Source organism: Zootoca vivipara, chromosome 8 (genome assembly GCF_963506605.1).
Source record: "Zootoca vivipara chromosome 8, rZooViv1.1, whole genome shotgun sequence".
In the NCBI taxonomy this organism is placed as follows: domain Eukaryota; kingdom Metazoa; phylum Chordata; class Lepidosauria; order Squamata; family Lacertidae; genus Zootoca; species Zootoca vivipara.
Window position 1 is genome coordinate 84,588,911 of NC_083283.1, and position 23,235 is coordinate 84,612,145.

Sequence of the window (23,235 nt, forward strand, 5' to 3'; positions counted from 1 at the left end):
TTGCCACGTTTCCAGGTAGCATAGTCAGGTTTTGCAGGGAATTTTCTCACAAGGTAAGAACATAAACATGAAAGCAGAAGTAGAGCTTGCTGGATCGAGGCAATGGCCCACCTAGCCCAGCATCCTGTTCTCACAATGGCCACCCAGAGGATTGTGGGAAACCAGCAAGCAGCACGTGAGCAAAAGAGCCCTCTCCCTTCCTGCGTTACGTCAGAGCCCCTTGGTGCCACGGCCGTTTACATGACTAGCAATGTGTTATGTACTGAGCTGAATCATAGAACAATAGGATCCAGAATCAGCAGTCTGATTGGTCCGCAGGAGCCACCCAATCCAACTCCAGGTGGAAGTGAATCCGCAACCTGATTGGCCTGCAGGAGCAGCCAATCAGGCGGCTGGCAGAAGTGAATCTGCAACCTGATTGGCCTGCAGGAGCAGCCAATCAGGCTGCTGGCAGAAGTCAATCCGCAAACTGATTGGCCCACAGGTGTAGCCCTGAAGTAGCCAATCAGGCAAAGCCCATTGTATAAATAATGTATATCAGCAGATGGGTTTGGGAAAAGGGCATTCTTCTCTTCTTCTCCTTGATGACTGCGAGCTGAATAAAGAGCATGAAATTCACTCTCGACTCCGAGTATATTTCACAATGTTAGCTGCTGCCCAGCTGTTTCCGAGTGACCCCAGGATTCCATGATGGGATTCCAAGATTGTAAGATCTGGAACTGCTAGCCTAGCAGGTATACTTATCAAAAGCAGTTTAGTTTATTCAAAGACCTAATGAGGAGAATGAAGAAGTCTGCCAGTAGTCATCAAGTGCTTCCCTTAGGAAATGAAAAAAAAAATGGGTCTTGTGATTTCCTTGGCATCTGCCAGCAGCAGAGATCAGAGTGAGCCGGTGCTGTTTTCCAAGGCACTTGAGTTAGGAGCTGTGAGAAAGTCTGGGCATCTTCACACAAAATGGAATATAAGCTGCCTAAAGCACGAAGCATATTATGAATGAATGAATTTATTAATATGGTTGCAGACCAGCATCAACACGCACAATAGCACAAATCATAAAACATATCAAAAATACAAAAGGACAGTATGAATGAAGCATATTAGACTCCATATTACGTTATGTATTTTATGGGAATTCAGAGTCCATAATTACCTGCTAATGGGTTCCAGCAGGATTGGGATATGTCTGAGTAAGTTTAATATCTAGCTATTCTCCCCTGTGGACTTAGATTGGATGTTTTGGTGCATATGTTAATGGGAATGGAAGGAGGTGGCATTCATCCCACACATGATGCGCTCACTTCCTTCACTCAAACAAATAGAGAAGGTAGCTATCCATTCCTCCACCATTGCCCGACAGTCTTATCTGCAGAAAGACTTCTTAGAACTATATCCCAGTAGCATTAATTTAGACTTTTCAGGTTTTGCAGGGAGTTTTCTCTTAAGGTAAGAACATAAACTTTATAATTAAATAAATAAAATTTATAATTCATAATTAAATAAATAAATATAATTAAATGAAAGTAATTAAATAAATAAAAGTAACAATATTTTTTTTATAATAATTTATAAAGGTAAAATAAGGTAAACATTCTACTTGAAGTATTTAAAGGTAAAGGTAAAGGGACCCCTGACCATTAGGTCCAGTCGTGACCGACTCTGGGGTTGCGGCGCTCATCTCGCATTATTGGCCGAGAGAGCCGGCGTATAGCTTCCAGGTCATGTGGCCAGCATGACAAAGCTGCTTCTGGCAAGCCAGAGCAACACATGGAAACGCCGTTTACCTTCCCGCTGTAGCAGTTCCTATTTATCTACTTGCACTTTGACGTGCTTTCGAACTGCTAGGTTGGCAGGAGCTGGGACCAAGCAACGGGAGCTCGCCCCGTCACAGAGGGATTCGAACCGCCGACCTTCTGATCAGCAAGCCCTAGGCTCAGTGGTTTAACCACAGCGCCACCTGAGTCCCACTTGAAGTATTTACTATCTCTTTAAAAGCCTGTACTGTACCTTGATCAGTGGAACTGGCACTACTGCAGGTGCCCCATAATACCCATTCTTCTGCATTATTAATAACTTGTTTGTTTAGTGTGGCAGCACTTAAACTTTGGGACTCCCTGCCTATTGATATCAAGGATAAATCTCATTGTATCAAGTAGCATGTGATTAGCAATTGGTGAGAAATCAGAAAGGCTATTTACATAATCCTTCCACTACAGTCTCAGTTTGATAACAACCGTGTCCTTACTTACTTGGGAGTGAGCACCATTTAACTGATGGTGAGCAAAGAGGCAAAGGACCAGGCTGCCTGGGTTGGCTTTGGACGTTGAAAAGAGGACGCAGGAGTGACTTGTGCTTCCTCTTTCCACAGTTCCACATAATGTCTAAAGTGGTGCCTCGTGCTTCTTCCCCACTAGGCCATCAGGTGAGATTCACTTTTTGTGCTATTTTATGGTATTGTCTAGGAATGACTTTCAATCCATCTATTACTAATAGAGCACGATGCTTTACATTGTGAGATTTTAAAGTCTGTTTCCTGCCCTGAGCAGTTTCCAATCTAAATTTCAGCAGAAGGGAGGCAGCTGAGGGAGGGGAAGAGGGGGGCAAGGATATCAAGAGGTTGCGCCCTTCCATCGGAGGTCAAGGAGATAAACAACTACCTGACATTTAGAAAACACCTAAAGGCAGCTCTGTTTAGGGAAGTTTTTAATCTGTGATATTCTAAAGTATTTTGGTATTTATTGGAAGCTGCCTAGAGTGGCTGGGGAAACCCAGCCAGATGGGCATACCTGCCAAGTTCCTGCCAGAAAAATAAGGGATCAGCAGACCGGAAGTAGCGCTGCCCAGTTCCAAAATGGCCGCCACGCCAGAAATCATTTCTGCGCATGTCCAGAGACTCCAGACATGCGCAGAAGGAGCCTCCCCCAGGCGGTAAGTAAACTGGGGAAAAAAAAATCCGTTTTTTTCAGCTGGGAACGGCTGGAAAGAATGGGGGTTTCCTGGGGAATACGGGAGACTTGGCAGCTATGCAGATGGGTGGGGTATAAATGATAAAATAAAAATATAAATAATTGCGCCTACAACCATGCACTTACACATACTTGGGCTTTATTTATTTTATTTAAACATTTATAAACTAGCCATAATAAAAAAAATGGATTTGAGGGTAGTATACAAAGAATTTTTTTTTTAAATATGCCAGAGTTCTGGCTTCTAAACCATTTTCAAGGACAGCCTCCAGCATTTTATTATTTTTTCAACCTGGAGGTTACCAGAGCATGAATAATGGAGATCAGCCTGTCTCTATTTGGAGAAAAAAAAACCTGCAGCTGATCCAACTGCACCTTGATCCAACTCTGTCACTTCAGATGCAAGTGGTCTCAATGACATGGGGTACCTTCTACCAACTTGGGTTGGCTCACATTGGTAAAAGGCACCTGATGTAGTTGAAACCACTTGTATCTAAAGTGAGCATCTCTAAGCTGTGTACCTGCTCCATTCAGAACAGTCAATCAACCAACTATCTTACTGTGGAACCACAAACTCATAGTGCATCCATCCTATCAGGACTCAGCTTCAGTTTACTAACCCTTTCTCAATGCATTCCTGACTCCAGACAGCAGCTTATAGCTTGGCCCTTTTACAGCACTGCTGATGATAAGAAAAAATAGAAAAACAGACCTAGGTGTCATAGCTCCACTTTGAGGAGTGTGTACTGTATTGGCCTCACATTTTGCTGAGTACCTGAGCATTTTTTTTAAAAAAATAATCTTATCTGTTTCTGAATTGCTTTGTTCTTTTTCAGCTTTGTTCTTTGTTCTGGGTTCTGAGCCGCTCTATATAAATGAAGCTCTCTGTTCCTCTTTCACTATAACAGGGAATTTTTTTTAAAAAAACTACTGTATTGCTTTCCACACTTTTGACCAAAGTGGGTTAAATTTACAGGCCCAGAAGTCTACATACCATTTTCATTTTCTGCCAGAATTATTTTCAGAATGACGGGTATTGTGATTCTCCTGCAATGTCCGACTTTACCATTTTGGGGTAGGGACAATAGGAATTGCCGGTGGTGGAGAGGTGGTGGGAGAAAGTGCAGGGATCCCATGGAAAGACTGGAATCGGGGGAAAGTCACACACATCCAGCAATGACCTTGTTACCCCAAAGGTTATTGGTGGTGGCGGCAGCCCCTTCACTGATTTGGGGAGATATTGTGAGTGAGATCTTTAAATATGGACTTGCATAGGGAAGGGATGGTGCAAAAATCCCAAGGGAACACTGGGATGGGGGAAAATGTCACTCTATTACCCCAAGTGTAGTTGGTGGGCTGGACAGGCTTCTGCTCCCCATTTTTTGGGGGGGAGATACAAACACCCCTCAGTCAGGACCTTGTTACCCCAAGGTTTGCTGGTAGGAGTGGGCTTCTGCCCCTCTCCCCACAGATTCTTGGGGTTGGGGATACAAAGAGGATAATACACACAGGACCACATGACGAAAAGATACTTTCTCCAGATTACTGTGATTGGAGTGCCTTGGGGAAATAATTCCCTATGATTAAAATCTAGACCTGACCTGTCTGTCTCCACTTCTCCACTACTTTTGTCTCAGCCTCTGGTTATTTCCCCAATCAGTTTGGTTTTCTTAGGAAAGAGCAACTTCTGTGTGTGTGTGAGAGAGAGCGAGAGCGAGAGAGAGAGAGCGAGAGAGAGAGAGAGCGCAGAAGCCATAGAAGTACTTGGAAGCTGAGGGACTCACCACTATCCACCCCCCCCCACAAAGTTTCCTTCATTTTGTATGGGGGGGGGTAATAATGGATTTAAAGGTAAAGGTAAAGGGCCCCCTGAACATCAGGTCCAGTCGTGTCCGACTCTGGGGTTGCGACACTCATCTCGCTCTATAGGCCGAGGGAGCCGGTGTTTGTCCGCAGACAGCTTCCGGGTCATGTGGCCAGCATGACAAAGCTGCTTCTGGCGAACCAGAGCAGTGCATGGAAATGCCGTTTACCTTCCCACTGTAGCGGTACCTATTTATCTACTTGCACTTTGGTGTGCTTTCAAACTGCTAGGTTGGTAGGAGCTGGGACCGAGCAACGGGAGCTCACCCCATTGCAGGGATTCGAACCGCCGACCTTCTGATCAGCAAGCCCTAGACTCTGTGGTTTAACCCACAGCGCCACCTGGATTTAAGACCCAACTAATCTTCATACTTGGTTGGTATAAAAAATGGACTTGCTTACTGCACAAATGTTGAAGGCAATCAACTCAAGGAAGGCTACAGGGCCGGATGGAAGGGTTTTGAGAGACTGTGCAGATCAATTAGCAGGAGTCTTCACTGGGATTTTAAATTGATCCCTAGCCCAGGCTACTGTTCCATCTTGCCTAAAGTCTTCTATTATTGTCCCAATACCAAAACAAAAAACAAAAAAACCCAATCTGGAGAATCTGAATGACTTTCGTCCAGTAGCACTCACACCCATAATTATGAAGTGCTTTGAAAATCTGGTACGAAATTATGTTATTGCCTGCCTACCAGAGGGATTGGACACATTCCAATTTGCCTATAAAATGAAAAGATCAACAGAGGATGCCTTGGCGATTGCCCTCCATGCTGTTCTTGCACATTTGGAGCAGCGGGGGAGTTATGCCAGACTGCTATTTGTAGATTTCAGCTTGGCATTTGATACCATTCTACCGCGACGTCTGATGTCTAAATTGGGAAATTTGGGGCTCCCGTTATCACTCTGTGGGTGGATACTGGACTTCCTGACAGATCGCTCCCAGAGGGTCTGGTTGGGCCCTTATACCTCTAATATGCTTAGGACTAACACAGGAACACCACAGGGATGTGTGCTTAGTCCGTTCCTTTATACTCTCTACATGCATGATTGTGTCGCTGCTCACCCTAGAAATAGGGTTGTCAAATTTGCAGATGACACAACCGTGATCGGGCTCATTTCTGATAAGGAGGGTGAAACGGACTATAGGGATGAGGTGGAGCGGCTGACAGAGTGGTGCAGAGTTAATAACTTGCTCATAAATACAAAGAAAACAAAGGAGCTTGTGGTGGACTTTAGGAGACAGAAGAACGAGGTCCAGCCACTTTTGATTGATGGAATCTGTTTGGAGAGGGTAACAACGTTTAGTTTTCTAGGCATTGAGCTACAGGAGGATCTGTCCTGGAGTGTTAATACAAGGGGGCTTGTGAAGAAGGCGCAGCAGAGACTGTACTTTTTGAGAATTCTAAGGAAAAACTATCTTCCACAAAAGTTGCTGCTTGCCTTCTATCACTGTGCCATACAGAGCGTGCTCACGTACGGTTTATGTGTGTGGTACGGAAGCTGTACTCAGGATAGAGCAGGGCTGTGCAGAATTATTAAAACAGCAGAGAGCATTATTGGCTGCTCACTCTCCACCTTAGAACAAATCTATACCACCAGGTGCCATAGAAAAGCACTAGACATATCAAGAGATCCAACGCACCCTGGTCACCGTCTCTTCGAGCTCCTGCCATTGGGACGGAGATATAGAACAATGCAGGCAAGAACAAGCCGTCTCAGGAACAGTTTCTTCTCTAGAGCAATTTTGGCCTTAAATGGAAAGTCTGGACTTTGAAGTCATCTCATTTTACTTGTTATATTGCGTCGTATTGCATTGTTTTAATTAGTGTTTTGTAGTAATTTTGGATTATGTGGAATATCTGAGCTTTATCTGAGTGGGTGTGGCAACTGAGTCATTTTGTTGTTCCGGCAAGGGGACAATGACAATAAAGATTATCTTATCTTATTATCTTGTCTTATCTTAAATCCACTGGAGAAAAGTAGTTCTAAAAATCATTCTTCTAAACATATTCTTCAAGGTGTATGTGCCGCTCTCTGCAAGAGTGTTGTCCCCAGGCCCATCCTAGCCATAGAGGCTAGTGGCGCGGAGAACCACGGTGCCGGGCGCTGGAGGGCACTGGAAGGGCGCCAAGTGAGCGCAGGGTTCTGGCGATCTGGCCAGGACTGCGCTCCTTCTCCGAGAACTCCACGCTGCGCCTCCTTCTCGTTTCCCCAGCGCTGGGTTCCGCTCAGTCGAGCTTTGCCACCAGCGCGCGCCCAGCGCCCAAGCAGCTCTTGCTGGTCCCGCGGTGCGCGCGCTGGTGGCGAAGCTTGACTGAGCGGAACCCAGCACTGGGGAAACGAGAAGGAGGCACAGCACGGAGTCCTCGGAGGTGGCCGCTGCTGCTGCCGTGGTCCGCTTGGCACTCCCGGGCCCTTGGAGAGGCGCTGGAGGGGGGCGCTGGAGTGACCTAGCGCCAGGGCGCTGGGTGGGCTTAAGACGGCCCTGGTTGTCCCAGTCATCACTTTGGATGTGACACAGAAGTGTAGAAAGAGGATGCATCATTTTTAGTACTTCCAGATAATGTCCAAAGCAGTTTGCAGAAATGACATTGTGGAATATTCAAACCTTGTTTTTCTTAAGTATGTACAAGGTAGAAAATACATAAACACTGGTTGAACATTTCTCTCTCTCTCTCTCTCTCTCTCTCTCTCTCTCTCTCTCTCTCTCTCTCTCTCTGCATGTGTGTGTGTCCATGGAAGAAGCTGAAGGCAGTTTATTTCCTTTTCTATCCTGGTGTTTTTACAAAAGTATCTCCCCTCCTATTGACAACAATTGCCCATATTATGTAAAGAATACAGTGCTGGCCTGGGGCCTGAGACTCCAGGGTTCAATTCTGCTTTGAGCCATTAAGCGGGGTCTCTGGCACTCAGTGTAACTTATCTCATGAGGGTAAAGGAGTGAGAATATGCACCCTTGAGCTCATTGGAGAAAAAAGTGGTATACTGATGTAAAGTAACAAGTAAGTAAATAATAAACTCAGTTTAAGGTCTTTTGTAGCAGCCTTCATATGAAAAATTTAGTTAGAGACTTCATAACCAAGGACCAATAACCCACTGCCATCAGTTTACAGTACCTTGGGTTACAAACGTTTCAGGTTACAAACGTTTCAGGTTACAAACTCCGCCAACCCAGAAATAGTACCTCGGGTTAAGAACTTTGCTTCAGGATGAGAACAGAAATCGCACATTGACAGCAGCGGGAGGCCCCATTAGCTAAAGTGGTGCTTCAGGTTCAGAACAGTTTCAGGTTAAGAACGGACCTCCGGAATGAATTAAGTTCTTAACCAGATGTACCACTGTAGATGGAATGGTGATTTAGGTCTCTTTCCTTCTTTCTTTCAATATGTACATTTATATGTAACTGTATACAATGGGTATTGCTACTATTACAGTACTGATACTAATATTCTGTTTATATGTATGTACTGGAGTAATGAAGTGACTGGCTAATGTGCATAACAACCAGCCATTGTGCATTTTTCTGTGCCACCTCCAGATGTTTGGGACTACAGTTCCCACCATCCCTGACCACTGGTCCTGTTAGCTAGGGATGATGGGAATTGTAGTCCCAAACGTCTGGAGGGCCGGAGTTTGCCTACGCCTGCTCATAGAGAATGTACACATAATCTGTCCATGAAGAGGGAATTGTGCAGCCTTCCTGGTCGATATTGTTGTTGTTGTTGTCGTTTAGTCGTGTCCGACTCTTCGTGACCCCATGGACCATAGCACGCCAGGCACTCCTGTCTTCCACTGCCTCCCGCATACCGTAACTCTCCAACAAGCCTTGGGGGAAATGCATATCTGTACAACATTTCACACATTCTCTGATCAAGATACATAATCTCCAACAGGCCAGGGGAAATCTGCATATCTCGACAGGATTATGTGCATTCTCCAGGCATTATTAGGATCTTTAGGTTAGCTGGAACAGGAAACTAATGGCTTCTCGTTGCTACAACATATTTACTTGAGATGACTCTATAATTGTATAGAGGTCATAGCTGTTTTCATTTACAGGATTCCCATATATGGGAGCTGGGACTGCAATCCTATACATACCCCACCTGGGGTACTGTGTCCAGTTCTGGGCACCACAATTTAAGAAGGATATTGATGAGCAGGAATGTGTGCAGATGAGATTGACCAAGATGGCCAAGGGTCTGGAAACCAAGCTTTATGAGGGATAGTTGAGGGTGTTGGGCATGTTCAGCCTAGAGAAGAGGAGACTGAGAGAATATAGGATAGCCATCTTCAAATAGCTAAAGGGCTGTCACATGGAGGATGAAGCAAGCTTGTTTTCTCCTGCTTCAGAGGCTAGGGCCTGAACCAATGGTTTTAAGTTACAAGAAAAGAGATTCTGACTAAACAACAGGAATAGCTTTCTGACAGAGCTGTTAGACAGTAGAACAGACTCCCTCAGGAAGTGGTGAATTCTCCTTCCGTGGAGGTGTTCAAGCAGAGGTTGGATGGGCATCTGTCATGTGTGATCTAGTTGAGATTCCTGCATTTCAGGGGGTTGGGTTAGATCAGTGATGTCCAAACTTGGCCCTCCAGCTGTTTTGGGACTACAACTCCCATCATCCCTAGCTAACACGTCCCCGTTGCAGGGATTCGAACCGCCGACCTTCTGATCAGCAAGCTCTAGGCTCTGTGGTTTAACCCACAGCGCCACCTGCGTCCCTATTACTAACTTAGGTCCATTAATATTAGTGCCTGTAAAAATATATCTTAGGCGATGCAGAATAAATAAGAGGAAGGTCATGCTAAGATAACTGACATCAATAGCACGATTATTGACTTTTGACATGCTCTTTGGCATTAAGACAAATGAGGTCTCCATAATTTCAAAAGAAATTTTATTAGTGAAGTTTTATTAGCGAATAGTAATTATCAGGAAGCTTGCTATAAGCATCTTTTCATTATGTGCCAGTGGCAGGTTGGTTGAGGAGCTTTTGAATTTGTGAATCCTATCCTGGTGCATAGTTGGCTAAATTGCTACAAAAGCATCCAGTAAAGGTCGATAGACACAGCCGCCGCCGCCGATACCTGATGGTCTGGACTGTTTATCTGGTGACGGTGTGAAGGGGAAGAGGCATCTAATTACCTAATTGCTGGATTTCTGCACTCTTGCGACCCAGAGCCCTCCTTGTTTATCCTCTTTCGCAGGCAGACTTTCCTTTTGGGGTCCTTTCTGCTATTGTTCAGTATGAATGAATGAATTTATTAATACGGTATCAGACCAGCAACAACACGCACAATATCACAGATCATAAAACATATCAAAAATACAAAAGACAGTGTGAATATAACAAGGATTTAAATATAAAAATTAAAATTACTCATTAGCGTACCCCCTGTAGTTAGCATTTAGGGGTTTGATCATTATGGGATACCACATGCTTCCTGTGATTGATTGCAGACACACAGAATTTGGCTACATTTAACGTAGTCTTGGGATTCTTGTCCTCTAGCAGTAGTTTTAAACTATGGTGTTCGGATTCTTTCATGGACTTTTGCAAAACAGGTGTAATAAAAGTCAAACGTATATCCTCATAAAAACGACAACGTAATAGTACATGTGAAGCAGTTTCTACTTCCATCGAGCCACAAGGGCAGACCCGTGCTGGATATGGTTTACCCTCAAATCTGCCTGGTAGTAAGGCAGAAGGGAGAACATTAAATCTGACGAGGGTAAAAGACCGTCTGTATTTGGGTATCTGAAGACCTGACAGATAGTTAGCTGGAGAGAAACCTCTCCTGTAGTCCCTTATTGCTGAATGTTTGATCATTTCGCTCATGTGGCATTGTAATTCTACGTCCCAGATACGCTGGCGAATTATAGTCCTGGCTCTCTCGTATATATTGTTCAGTATGGAACACTGTCATTTGGAAAAGCCGAATGACCTTCTCAATTCCCAATTACTTTCTCTACGGAGATGTGCTTTAGCATTTCCCCACTTGGCAACAGCAAAGCTACTATATGGTACGTTCCCAGAATGAATAGGCAGGCACTAGAGCATTAAAAAAAACCCTGCAGTGATTGTAGCTGAACTGAGAGGAAGAGAGTCCGCCTCCCCATCTCTCCCCTTCCAAATGCTACCATTCAGATCTGCACAGGCTGTGCAGTCAACATCATGTCTGCCAACAACAGCAGCAGAGGTAAGAGAGAACGTAGCAAAGGAGATTGTGGTAGCAGCAACGCCAGAATGAGTGTAGGAATCATTCTCAGAAAAAGCCCTGCCTGAGTTTGATGCTGCTTTCCAGTTGGATGCGATGTGCATTTGTGTCTTTTGCGCATTTGGAGAGGGATGAGTGCTGTCATCCATGCTTAAGGAGAGTGGGGAGGCACCGGAATGAAAATGTGCAGAAGGAGTAAGGGATGGGAAGTGCCGTAGAGCCTGAAACTCGAGCATCTCTTTATGCCAAATGCAAAAGTATGAAATGCAGCTGTACTTCTGTGCTTTGACATTTGGGGGGTGGGGTGGGGAGAACCTCCCATTGTTAATGATGACTTGTAGTTAGATAAAGGGCCAGCTGCTCGTGAAATGAAGCCTTTAATAAATCCAGAGACTTAGTGGTCAAGAGCAAGGCAGCACTTCTGTTGTTGGCTTCTAACACCATTTGCTGGTGGAGAGATCCAGTGGTGATCTTAATAGAGCTGCTTTCTCTCTCTCTCTCTTTGCAGCTGTCCGTCCAAAGCTCAAGAAATTGAAGAGCTTGAATGTGGAAGTGGGAGCAAAAGTTTCTATGAAATGCGAGGCGAGTGCTGGAAATCCCCAGCCATCCTACAAATGGTTCAAAGATGGCAGAGAGCTGAAAAAGAGCAAAGATATCCGCATAAAGTATGGGAATGGAAAGTAAGTACAAAACTGCTTCTTTACACCCTAAAAAATGAAAAAGATTGAATGAGTTGTTCATATAAATGTCATCTTACACCTCCATTATTATTATTATTATTATTTTGGGGGGGACCTGGGTTAGCTAGAGGATTTCTAAATAGTAGTGATTAGGCTGAAATCTTCCTGCATGTGACATCAAAGCCCTTTCTCACACGGCCCAGTCCTAGACAGCTACTGTTACTTTGCATAGCTGCCAAGTTATCCCTTTTTAAAGGGATTTTCCCTTATGCTGAATAGGCTTCCTTGCGAGAAAAGGGAAAACTTGGCAGCTATGGTTACTTTGGTGAAAGAAATGCATTCATAACATGCTCAGACATGCTTGTTCTTATTAATGTCAGTGTTTTAGGGCTCAGATTCAGCGTTTGTAGCATTCTAGAGCTCAAAGAAAGTCTTTCTCCAAGTTTAACCTGTTGCTACATCTTGAGAAATACCAGTCTTCCTATAGTTTGCTACATTAAAAAGGTAAAGGGACCTGACCATTAGGTCCAGTCATGACCGACTCTGGGGTTGCGCGCTCATCTCGCATTATTGGCCAAGGGAGCCGGCGTATGGCTTCCAAGTCATGTGGCCAGCATGACAAAGCCGCTTCTGGCAAACCAGAGCAGCACATGGAAACGCCGTTTACCTTCCCGCTGTAGCGGTTCCTATTTATCTACTTGCATTTTGACGTGCTTTCGAACTGCTAGGTTGGCAGGAGCTGGGACCGAGCAACGGGAGCTCACCCCGTCACAGGGATTCGAACCGCCGACCTTCTGATCAGCAAGCCCTAGGCTCAGTGGTTTAACCACAGCGCCACCTGGGTCCCTAGTTTGCTACATTATGGAAGTTCTAAAGCAAGAAAGGTCAACTAAGGGAAATATTTTTAATCACATCCCTTAGAAGTGGTGATTAAGCTGCAAGGAAGATGGCATAAATTGTTCATTAGAACAAAACTGAACTGTAAGTCTGACATTTGCTCCTGGTGTTTAACAATAGCCTTTCTCAAAGCATGGTAAGGCCATCTGATATTAGCAAAACTTTGTGCGGTGTGTCAGTTTGGGGACAAAAATAGGGAAGAGGAGCCAGCTCCATACATACAAATACATCTTCCTTGATATTGTTTTTGATGTGTCTGGCCCTTGACCAATTATAGAATCAGAACTGTAGAGTTTGAATGGACCCTGATGGTCACCGGGTTCAACTCCCTGCAATGAAGGAATCTCAACTAAAACATCCCTGAGAGATGGCTATCCAACCTCCGCTTAAAAACCTCCAAGGAAGGAGAGTCCACCGCCTCCCAAGGGAGACCATTCCACTGTCAAGCAGTTCTTAATGTCAGAAAGTTTTTCCTATAAAAAAAGAAAAAGAAAAAAAGAGAGTTTTTCCTGATGTTTAGTCAGAATCTCCTTTCTTGTAACTTGAAGCCATTGGTTCGAGTCCTATCCTCCAGAGCAGGAGAAAACAAGCTTGCTCCATCTTCCATGTGACAACCCTTGAGATACTTTTAAGATGGCTATTTTGTGTCCACTCACGCTTCTCTTTTCCAGACCCTTGATCATCTTGGTTGCCTTCCTCTGCATACGTTGCAGCTTGTCAATATTCTTCTTAAATTGTGGTGCCCAGAACTGAACACAGTACTCCAGGTGTGGTCTGATCATGGGCGTAGCCAGATTTTTGTTGGGGGAGAGGCCTTTTGTTGTGGGGGGCAGAACTTCAGTTTGTTATGTATTTTTATTGAATGGGGGGGCAACTGTCCCTCCCTGCCCCCCTGGCTACGCCCATGGGTCTGACCAAGGCAGAATAGAGTAGTACTGTTACATCCCTTGATCTGGACACTATACTTCTGTTGATGCAGCCTAGAATAGCGTTGACTTTTTTTGATGCTGCATCACACTGTTGACTCATGTTAAGCTTGTGGTCCACTAAGACCCCTAGACGTTTTTCACATGTACTGCTGGTAAGCCAGGTGTTCCCCATCCTATAATGTGCATCTGGTTCTTCCTGCCTAAGTGCAGAACCTTGCATTTGTCCCTGTTGAAATTCATTTTGTTAGCTTGCACCCAATTTTCCAACCTCTTAAGGTCATTTTGAATCCCAATTCTGTCTTGGTGCTCTTTATACCAATATTCCCCACAAACATGGACCACATGTCACCAGGAATATTATTTCCTGACGATACCACAGTATATCTAGTTACCACTCTATTACCTGATACACATTCACAGTTACTTCTGCTTTTAGGAACACATGCTGTGGGCACTTGCATGACGACTCCACAGTAGAATCATAGAATCATAGAGTTGGAAGAGACCACAAGGGCCATCCAGTCCAACCCCCTGCCAAGCAGGAAACACCATCAAAGCATTCCTGACAGATGGCTGTTAAAGACCTCCAAAGAAGGAGACCCCACCACACTCCTTGGCAGCAAATCCCACTGTCAAACAGCTCTTGCTGTCAGGAAGTTCTTCCTAATGTTTAGGTGGAATCTTCTTTCTTGTAGTTTGAATCCATTGCTCCGTGTCTGCTTCTCTGGAGCAACAGAAAACAACCTTTCACCCTTTTCTATATGACATCATTTTATATATTTGAACATGGCTATCATATCACCCCTTAACCTTCTCTTCTCCAGGCTAAACATACCCAGTAAGCTAACGTTTTCATGGTTGACTTAAAACAATGGATTCTTAGCTCCTGTCCTCAAAAGCCTCTCTTCTGCTTGAGTTACAGTGACAACATTTTTAATGGGAAGCACTTGAGAAGTTCCATCAGGAGTTCAGCTACTTTCAGCCCGACTGGGCCTAAAATACTGCACACAATAGGTGCACCTTTTGGTCAGTGCTGTTCAATGGATATGTGTGCACCACCTTGTGTCTGAAACCTATTGACCACTAGACATAGATTTCTTCCTTCTGGCTTCTACCCAAAGCATACCACAAAACCCTTAGTCTCTACAGCCAAGCCCTAAAATACAACCGAATCTGTTATTACTTGTCAAAGAGAGACTCACAACCTATGGATTTACACCGGGCATTTATTAGACCCAGCAAATGAAGTGTGGAAGCAGGACCAATGGCCCAGCAATAACCTACTACTACTAGAAAGAAGAGAAAGTTACAAAACACCACTTGTCACCTATAGCTCCCAGCTAAAGTATCATTAGTTACCTGTTCTAGAAAGTGGTGCTTCATTCTCACAGACTTTGGGTGACAGGCCTGATCTTACCTACAGCCACCTCCCCCAACCTCCAGCAAGAGCAGGCTTCATAATGGAGAAACAGAAGGTCCTCCTACAGGAAAACCAGAAACCATCATTTCTACCCAAGCACACTATTACAAGACCTAATCATGTCAGCCTCGAGATTCATTCATCTGCTCATCTTCACCTGTCTTTCTGCATTCTGCGTAGGACAAACTGGTTAAGCATAAAATAACAAATAAACACAGATTTCACATAAAAAGCAGCAATACTCAGAAACAAAAAGGAAAACATTTCAACCTATCAGGACACTCTGGAACTGGGCTTAAGGCTGTGATTCTTGAACAAAGGAACTTCAAAGGAAAGCTACAGTATTAGAGCTTATCAAGAAATTCAGTTCTATTATCTGTGTCATTAATAGGGATCACACTACAGGGGCTAATTAGCTGACCAAGGTTACCCCGAAGATACTTTTGCCAATCTTCTTTTTTTGGTGATCACTCGTAGCCGAGTAAGATTGTCTTTCATAAACACGGTTTTAACAATGAGTCCATAAGTGACTGTGGAGCATAGCTGCCAAGTTATCCCTTTTTTTCAGGGATTTTCCATTATGCTGAATAGGCTTCCTCGCGAGAAAAGGGAAAACTTGGCAGCTATGCTGTGGAGGCCAAATCTGGATCCACACATCCTTCCACAGTGTGGACATTGGTTTCCGGGTGGGAGTTGATCACGGTGTGGATTTGCCAAGCGTGCCTTCCTCTTAGCATGTTTCTCCCTTACGTCCTGAGTTCGAGTGTCTTCAAAGCCCATGACACCTTTGGTAAAGGCTGTTCTCCAACTGGAGCACTCACAGGCCAGTGTTTCCCAGTTGCCAGTGTTTATACTACATTTTTTTAGATTTGCCTTGAGACAGTTTTTAAACCTCTTTTGTTGACCACCAGCATTACACTTTCCATTTTTAAGTTCAGAATAGCGTGGTTGCTTTGGAAGACGATCATCAGGCATCCGCACAACATGACCAGTCCAACGAAGTTGATGTTTTGTCAATATCACACTGTGAATGGTCACTGTCATTATTTTTACATTTACACTTTTGCATTTCATTTCAAGGCTAACTCTCTCTCTCTCTCTCTCCACCCAGCATTCCATACACCCAGTAAAGTTAACTCGGGTCTGTAAAAACTTATACCACAATAAATTGGTCAGACTTTAAGGTGTCACAAGTCTCTTTGTTGTTTATGATATATTCTGGATTGTAGATTTCATCCTGCACTTGATAGCTACATTCATTCAGTTGAAGAAAACAAGATACGTAATTGGATGTGACCCTGAAACTATCAATAATAATTCTGCATCCAATACCTTAATTAATTCAGACAGTTCATATGGTTAGCTTGTCCTGGAATTTGTTCCAAACCATTGCAGATAAAACATTTGCAGGGAAACCAAAATGCTTGTTTACAAAGCTATTGTACTACCAACTTAACTGTGTGCTTGTGGAACATGGATCACTTATAAACTCCATCTCCAACTCCTCAAAAGATTCCATCAACGGTGTCTCTGAATTTTTTTTTGCATATCACTTGGGAAGACAGGCAAACTAATGTCTGTATCATCTTCCAAAGCAACTACTTTATTCCCAACTTAAGAATGGAAAGCGTAATGCCAGTGAACAACAAGCTTAAAGATGAAGAAGTGTGCATGCACATGGAAGCTCATACCAATGACAAACTTAGTTGGTCTCTAAGGTGCTACTGGAAGGAATTTTTTTATTTTGTTTCTTAAAAATAGTAGTACAGTATAAACACCAACAACTGGGAAACACTGGCCTATGAGCACTCCAATTGGAGAATAGCCTCTACCAAAGGCGTCATGGACTTTGAAGAAGAAAGGAACTCAGGGCGAAAGGGAGAAATGAGCTAAGAGGAAGGCACATTTGGCAAACCCTCACTATGATCAACTCCCGCCTGGAAACCTATGTCCCCACTGTGCAAGGATGTGTGGATCCAGAATTGGCCTCCACAGTCACTTACGGACACACCGTTAAGACGGTGTTCATGGAAGACAATCTTATTCAGCTACGAGAAGAAGATGTGGGCTCTCAGACATTCATACAAAGTATCTTGAAGTTTCTTGGGTTTTATGAAATCTGGCTTTTGCTTAACACACTGTTCCACTTTCCCACTCAAAGTGAAATTGGGGCTTGAAGTATGCAGCAGCCCAAACATGCTCTGCTAATTGGATTACCAATGCTCTCCTGCTCTCTTCCCTTACACATAACCCCCCACCCCCACCCCAATCATGAAAAATGCAGTCTGTGCTTTGGTTGCTGTCTCACAGTGTTGCCTTTCTGTAATGTCTCACTATACCTTGAATATCATATGCTGGGATCAAACAACAGGGGTAATCTGCCACCATCATGTCCTGACTGTGTGGCTTCCAGGGGTACAGGTATTCTGCAAACAGAACGCTGAACTGGGTGGATATTTCTAGTCTAGCAGACTTTTTAAAAGCAACACAGTTTTTGTCAACCAAAATTATGTACTAACTAGAATAGTGTCAGTCATGCAATTTAGGCCATTGCCTATTACAAATGCTTGCCTGAAGTTTTGTTAACTGAAAACTTAAAATAGTGGTTTTTAAGGCCAGTAATAGTGACATTTTAAGGCCAGTTTGTGGCAAATGCCACATGTTATTTAAGGATCGTGTGCTTTCATATTGAGCAGCCTTCTCTGTTTCCCATTCCTCAAGCCAAATGAGTTTAACATCCCCTCCAGTAATGATGAGCCGTAATGGAAGTGAGTACAGTGTGCTTCAGAAAGTAGCAATTACCTGTTTGTCAAATCTTCTACTTTCCCATCAATTTACCACTTGCACAGCTTCCTGGCGCCACTGGGCAAGGGAGTTGTTCTTTTCAATGAATGTTTGCCAGAGTAGAGGGGAAAACTCCTTACTTGTGAGCTGCATGTTCTGTCACTAATTAGCAGCAGGCAGAGGCAAGTCTGTCTTTCTCAGAACAGAAGGAGATTTGGGGAGGAAGATATTTTCTTCCGCTCAGTTTAGCAGGAATTATTATATTGTTGCATTATTGCTCAAATCTTTTGCCATCTTATTCACATTGTAACTCTTTTGCTATCTTATTCACATTGCAATTAGCAGAATGCAATGTGAATAAGGTAGCAAAAGAGTTGAGCAATAATGCAATAACTTAATAACTCCTCTGTCCTTGAGTACCAGCATAGTTTTAATGATTAGTACAGCAAGAAAGGAATCCTTACTATCTGAACCCGACTTTAGCAAATTTGAGTTATATACATTCACTGTATGCCCTCCCTAGAAACCTCATGCCAGTTGAACCAGGACTCCCTCTTAACCACAGTAATTATTAGAGATTTGTTCTGTACACAGTTAACAAATCTGATTGTTTTCATTTTAATCTGATGGTTTTCATTTTAACTGTCATTTTTTTCGGAGGTGAATTGGCAGTTCTTTAATTTTTCATCCATATTTAGTTCATTCCTTTGTTTTTTTCATTGACTCCAATGGGATACCCAGCCAGTCTCCTGACATCTGTGCCTTGGGTGTTTTTCATCCAAATTGTTATTGTAGAACTGCAACTAATCAAAGAAGGGGCATTGAGTTTCGATGGATGCATTGTCTCAGGGCATTGCAATTCTCTTCATGGTTGTGTCCCAGATTATTCCCATTTCTCTTCCTACCTAGCTAACCCCACCCACTTTGATCAGTCACTTTTTCTTTCTCTCTCATACCCCCAACCCTTATCCATTCATACCCTCCTCGTGTTCTTTTGGTTGTTTGCTGAGGACTGGCAATTGTTTCCCCTTCCTTATGGCACAGTCCACTAGCATTAAAGAGGTGGTAAGGTCTACTAACTTCCCCAGTTGCCCTGTTGAGTCACAGTGACATTTGGACCACTGGGATGAGGGACACAGTGACTGTTCCCTTCCTTCAGTTATGTAAAATTCACCAGGTGTTAAAGGTCAGCCAAAAACAACAACCAAAACAGAAGTAATATTTATGAAACAGAAATGTTCTGAAATCTATAGGCAAATTGCTGTAAAGCATTATTAGGGATAGAAATGTCAAGCATGTAGAACAGCAGGACTTGTGAAAAATCAGCATGGTTTCTGCAAAGAGGAGTCAGTAATGTTTTTGAATGCTTGGTGGGAACACAATTTGACAAACATTATATACTTAACTGTAGAACTCAGGTGGCGCTGTGGTTAAACCACTGAGCCTAGGGCTTGCTGATCAGAAGGTTGGTGGTTCGAATCCCTGTGACGGGGTGAGCTCCCGTTGCTCGGTCCCAGCTCCTGCCCACCTACGGTAGCAGTTCGAAAGCACGTCAAAATGCAAGTAGATAAATAGGAACCGCTACAGCGGGAAGGTAAACGGCGTTTCCATGTGCTGCTCTGGTTTGCCAGAAGTGGCTTTGTCATGCTGGCCACATGACCTGGGAGCTATATGCCGGCTCCCTCAGCCAATAATGCGAGATGAGCGCGCAACCCCAGAGTTGGTCACGACTGGACCTAATGGTCAGGGGTCCCTTTACCTTTTATATACTTAACTATCTACATGTTTTGACCATTTATTTTCTATTAAAAGTTCTTATGAATTGTTGGGATAGCTCTTGTTTTTGTTTTCTGACCATATTCGTAATAGAGGGAAATAAGCAGTGGAGTTTCCCAAGGGTCTTTCTGGGAGCTGGTTCTGTATAGCAGGTTCAGCTTACATCTTACCACCAGGACCTGTGGTACCAGACCTGCAGTCAGTCACTTGGAAGACCAAAAGTCAGAGAAGTAGCTCAGGTAGACCAGAAAGGTGAGGTCCAACCAGAGAGGCCAGAGGCAAGAATATACTCAGGTCAGCTAAAAGTCAAGGTCCAGAGCAGTGAACAGAAATTAGTGCCCTCCAGAAGCTACTGTTGTGGAGTTTTCCAAATTTGGTACCACATTCACAAGTTTGTAAATACATCAAATCCCAGAGTCCTAGTCAGGCCTTAGGTTTACTTGCTTTCAGAGAATGCACTGAGAGGGAGTAGGGCCATAGAGTGCTGGCTCCACTTCTGACCTCTGTGCACTCAGCATTCTCAAGTGGGATTTTGTGTTTACCGGTAGTTGCATGCTTAAAATCCCCTTCAAACATGCATGCTGAGTGCATGAAGGCTGGCAGTGCAGCCAGCAACAATGGGGATGATGGCAGGTGGGAGAGGTATATATGACCCATTCTGTGAATGCAAATAGACCTAAGGACATCATCAACAGGTATGTTGTATAGAATTCTGATTCCAGAATTTGAAGTGCCCTGATGTCTCTGTTCACAGCTTAGTGCCTTTCTCTGCTCTGTGTCGCACTGCTCGATGATCTCCGGTGGGCTAGGGACAAAGGTGAGAGCTGTTTCCTAGTTCTGCTGGATCTCTCAGTGGCTTTTGACACCATCGACAATAACATCCTTCTGGACCGTCTAGAGGGGCTGGGAGCTGGGGGCACTGTCATACAGTGGTTCCGCTCCTTCCTCCTGTACCGTGTTCAGAAAGTGGTGGTGGGGGATGAGTGTTCAGACCCCTGGGCTCTCACTTGTGGGGTGCCTCAGGGCTCTGTCCTCTCCCCCATGGTTTTTAACATCTACATGCAGCCGCTGGGAGAGATCATCAGGAGGTTTGGGCTGGGTGTTCATCAGTATGCAGATGATACCCAGCTCTACCTCTCCTTCAAATCAGAACCAGTGAAGGTCCTGTGTGAGTGTCTGGAGGCGGTTGGAGGTTGGATGGCGGCTAACAGATTGAGGTTGAATCCTGACAAGACAGAAGTACTGTTTTTGGGGGACAGGAGGCAGGCAGGTGTGGGGGACTCCCTGGTCCTGAACGGGGTAACTGTGCCTCTGAAGGACCAGGTGTGCAGCCTGGGAGTAATTTTGGACTCACAGCTGTCCATGGAGGTGCAGGTTAATTCTGTGTCCAGGGCAGCTGTTTATCAGCTCCATCTGGTACACAGGCTGAGACCCTACCTGCCTGCAGACTGTCTCGCCAGAGTGGTGCATGCTCTAGTTATCTCTTGCTTGGACTACTGCAATGCGCTCTATGTGGGGCTACTTTTGAAGGTGACCTGGAAACTACAATTAATTCAGAATGTGGCAGCTAGAATGGTGACTGGGAGCAGCCGGTCTTGAAAGTATACCGGAAGGAGCGCCTCCACCTCCATTGTTCTGCCTGGACACTGAGGCCCAGTGCCGAGGGCCTTCTGGCGGTTTCCTCACTGCGAGAAGCCAAGTTGCAGGGAACCAGGCAGAGGGCCTTCTTGGTAGTGGCACCCGCCCTGTGGAACGCTCTCCCACCAGATGTCAAAGAGAAAAACAACTACCAGACTTTTAGAGGACATCTGAAAGCAGCCCTGCTTAGGGAAGCTTTTAATGTTTAATAAATTATTGTATTTTAATATTTCCGTTGGAAGCCGCCCAGAGTGGCTGGGGAAACCCAGCCAGAAGGGCGGGGTATAAATAAATAATAATTATTATTATGTGTCTCACTCCTATTTGTTTGTTTGTTTACTTTGCAGAAAAAATTCCAGATTGCAATTCAATAAAGTGAAAGTAGAAGATGCAGGTGAATACAGTTGTGAAGCAGAGAATGTGCTCGGCAGAGACACCGTCAGAGGCAATCTGAATGTGAAAAGTGGTAAGTTACAGAGTTTAGCCAAAATGATCTATTTAGTTTAGGTTTTGCTGTTGCTATTGTTGAAGGGGAAACATTTGAAATTCCCCTTGATATTTTATTCCCTGAAGCTCATTAGACCTGGGAACAAGAGAGAAGCACCGTCTCTGAGCATCTCTGAGCCTGACCAGATCTGTGAAGCTTCCCAGCCTAACTGAGCTAAATTCCAGTGACTGCTCTCAGTTCCAACTAGACCTGGATACAGTCACATAGTGCCCTGGACTTGGATAAAAACCGAGAAACACTTTTGATCTCCATTTAATTTTTATTAGCTGTTTGATGCAGCTTTTGACTTGAAAATCCAAACTGAAAAAAGTTCTGCCCAGTCCTAGTTCTAAGGTTTCTGTTCCTTTGCACCTGCTTGGTTGTTGCCTCTAATTCCTTCTTCATATAGAGGGGGACATAAGAAGATCCTGGCTGCTGGATCAGGCCGAAGGCCCAACTAGTTGAGCCTCCTGCTCTCACCCTGGCCAGTCAGATGCCCAGGGAAGGGCCACCAGCAGAGCCTGAGGGCAACTGGACTTTCCTCACTTGGGATTCCCAGCAGCTGGCATTCAGAAGCATGCTGCCTTTGACACTGGGAGGTAGAACACAGCCGTTGAGGCTAGCAGCCACGGATAACCTGATCTGCCATGAATTTGTCCAGTCCTCTTTAAAGTTAAAGTAACCCAAGTTGGTGACCATCATTACCTGCTCTGTATGAGGGAAAGTTCCTCCATCCCCTTGATCTTTTTGGTTGCATTTTATGAATCTTTTGAGGTGAGGTGACCAGAACTGTACACAGCATTCCAAATGTGGTTGCATCCTAGATTTGAATAACAGCACAATGATGTTGCCAGTTTTATTTTTTTAGTTGTTGATTTCTAGTATGGAATCCACCTTTTTCTCAACTGCCACACACTGAGTCAAAGTCTTCACTGCGACCCCCAAAGTCTTGTTCCTGGTCAGCCACCGCCAGTGCAGACCCCATGAGCAAATATGTGAAATTAAGGGGTTTCTCCCTTCCTTAATGTGCATCACTTTACACTTGCTTATATTGCAAGCTTATATTGAATTGCATTTTACATTTTATTGTCCATTCAAAATAACTTTTTGCTTTAACCACCCTGAAGAATTTGGTATCATCTGTAAACGTAGCTACCCTATGGCTTATCGCTGTCTCTACATCACTTATGAGCAAGTAAAAAAAATCAGGTTCCAGTATCAACTGGGGGGGGTCTCCACTTTCTACGCCCTTCTATTAGGAGAACTGTCCTCTTATTCTGTGCATCCCATTTCTTAGCCAGTTACTGATCTACAAGAGAACTTCTCCTCTTACTCCACTGTTAGAAGGATTGGGTGCCACCCCCAATCTCTGCTGAGCGGTAGCAAGATTCTAGGGTTTCCAAGTGCTCATCCAGAGTTTGTGCTCTTTTGGAGAGTTGAAGATGCTGTGGGGACTGTCATAGCTTTAAGCAATATGTTTTATTCACCTATTTGCACCTTCAGTCTGCATGGAGGGAGTCCAGATCTTACAGCATGGTCCTCTCAAGCAGGGCTTGCTCCCCCTAGCAGTGCAACC

The 23,235-nt window shown here is 44.3% G+C and overlaps 1 protein-coding gene across 2 annotated transcripts in view; it reads left to right on the plus strand.

The window, feature by feature from the left end:
- Positions 1 to 23,235, plus strand: part of NRG2 (neuregulin 2) — a 93,762-nt gene that overhangs the window by 14,403 nt on the left and 56,124 nt on the right. Inside the window, exons 1-3 of one of the 2 annotated variants that reach the window (XM_060278137.1) lie at positions 2,361 to 2,419; positions 11,557 to 11,728; positions 21,520 to 21,638. In XM_060278137.1, coding sequence (XP_060134120.1) covers positions 11,619 to 11,728; positions 21,520 to 21,638 — 229 coding nt within the window. In that variant the 5' untranslated portion in view covers positions 2,361 to 2,419; positions 11,557 to 11,618. Of the gene's footprint in view, positions 1 to 2,360; positions 2,420 to 11,556; positions 11,729 to 21,519; positions 21,639 to 23,235 lie in introns of those variants that run through there. The other variant, XM_060278136.1, reaches the window with a different exon arrangement.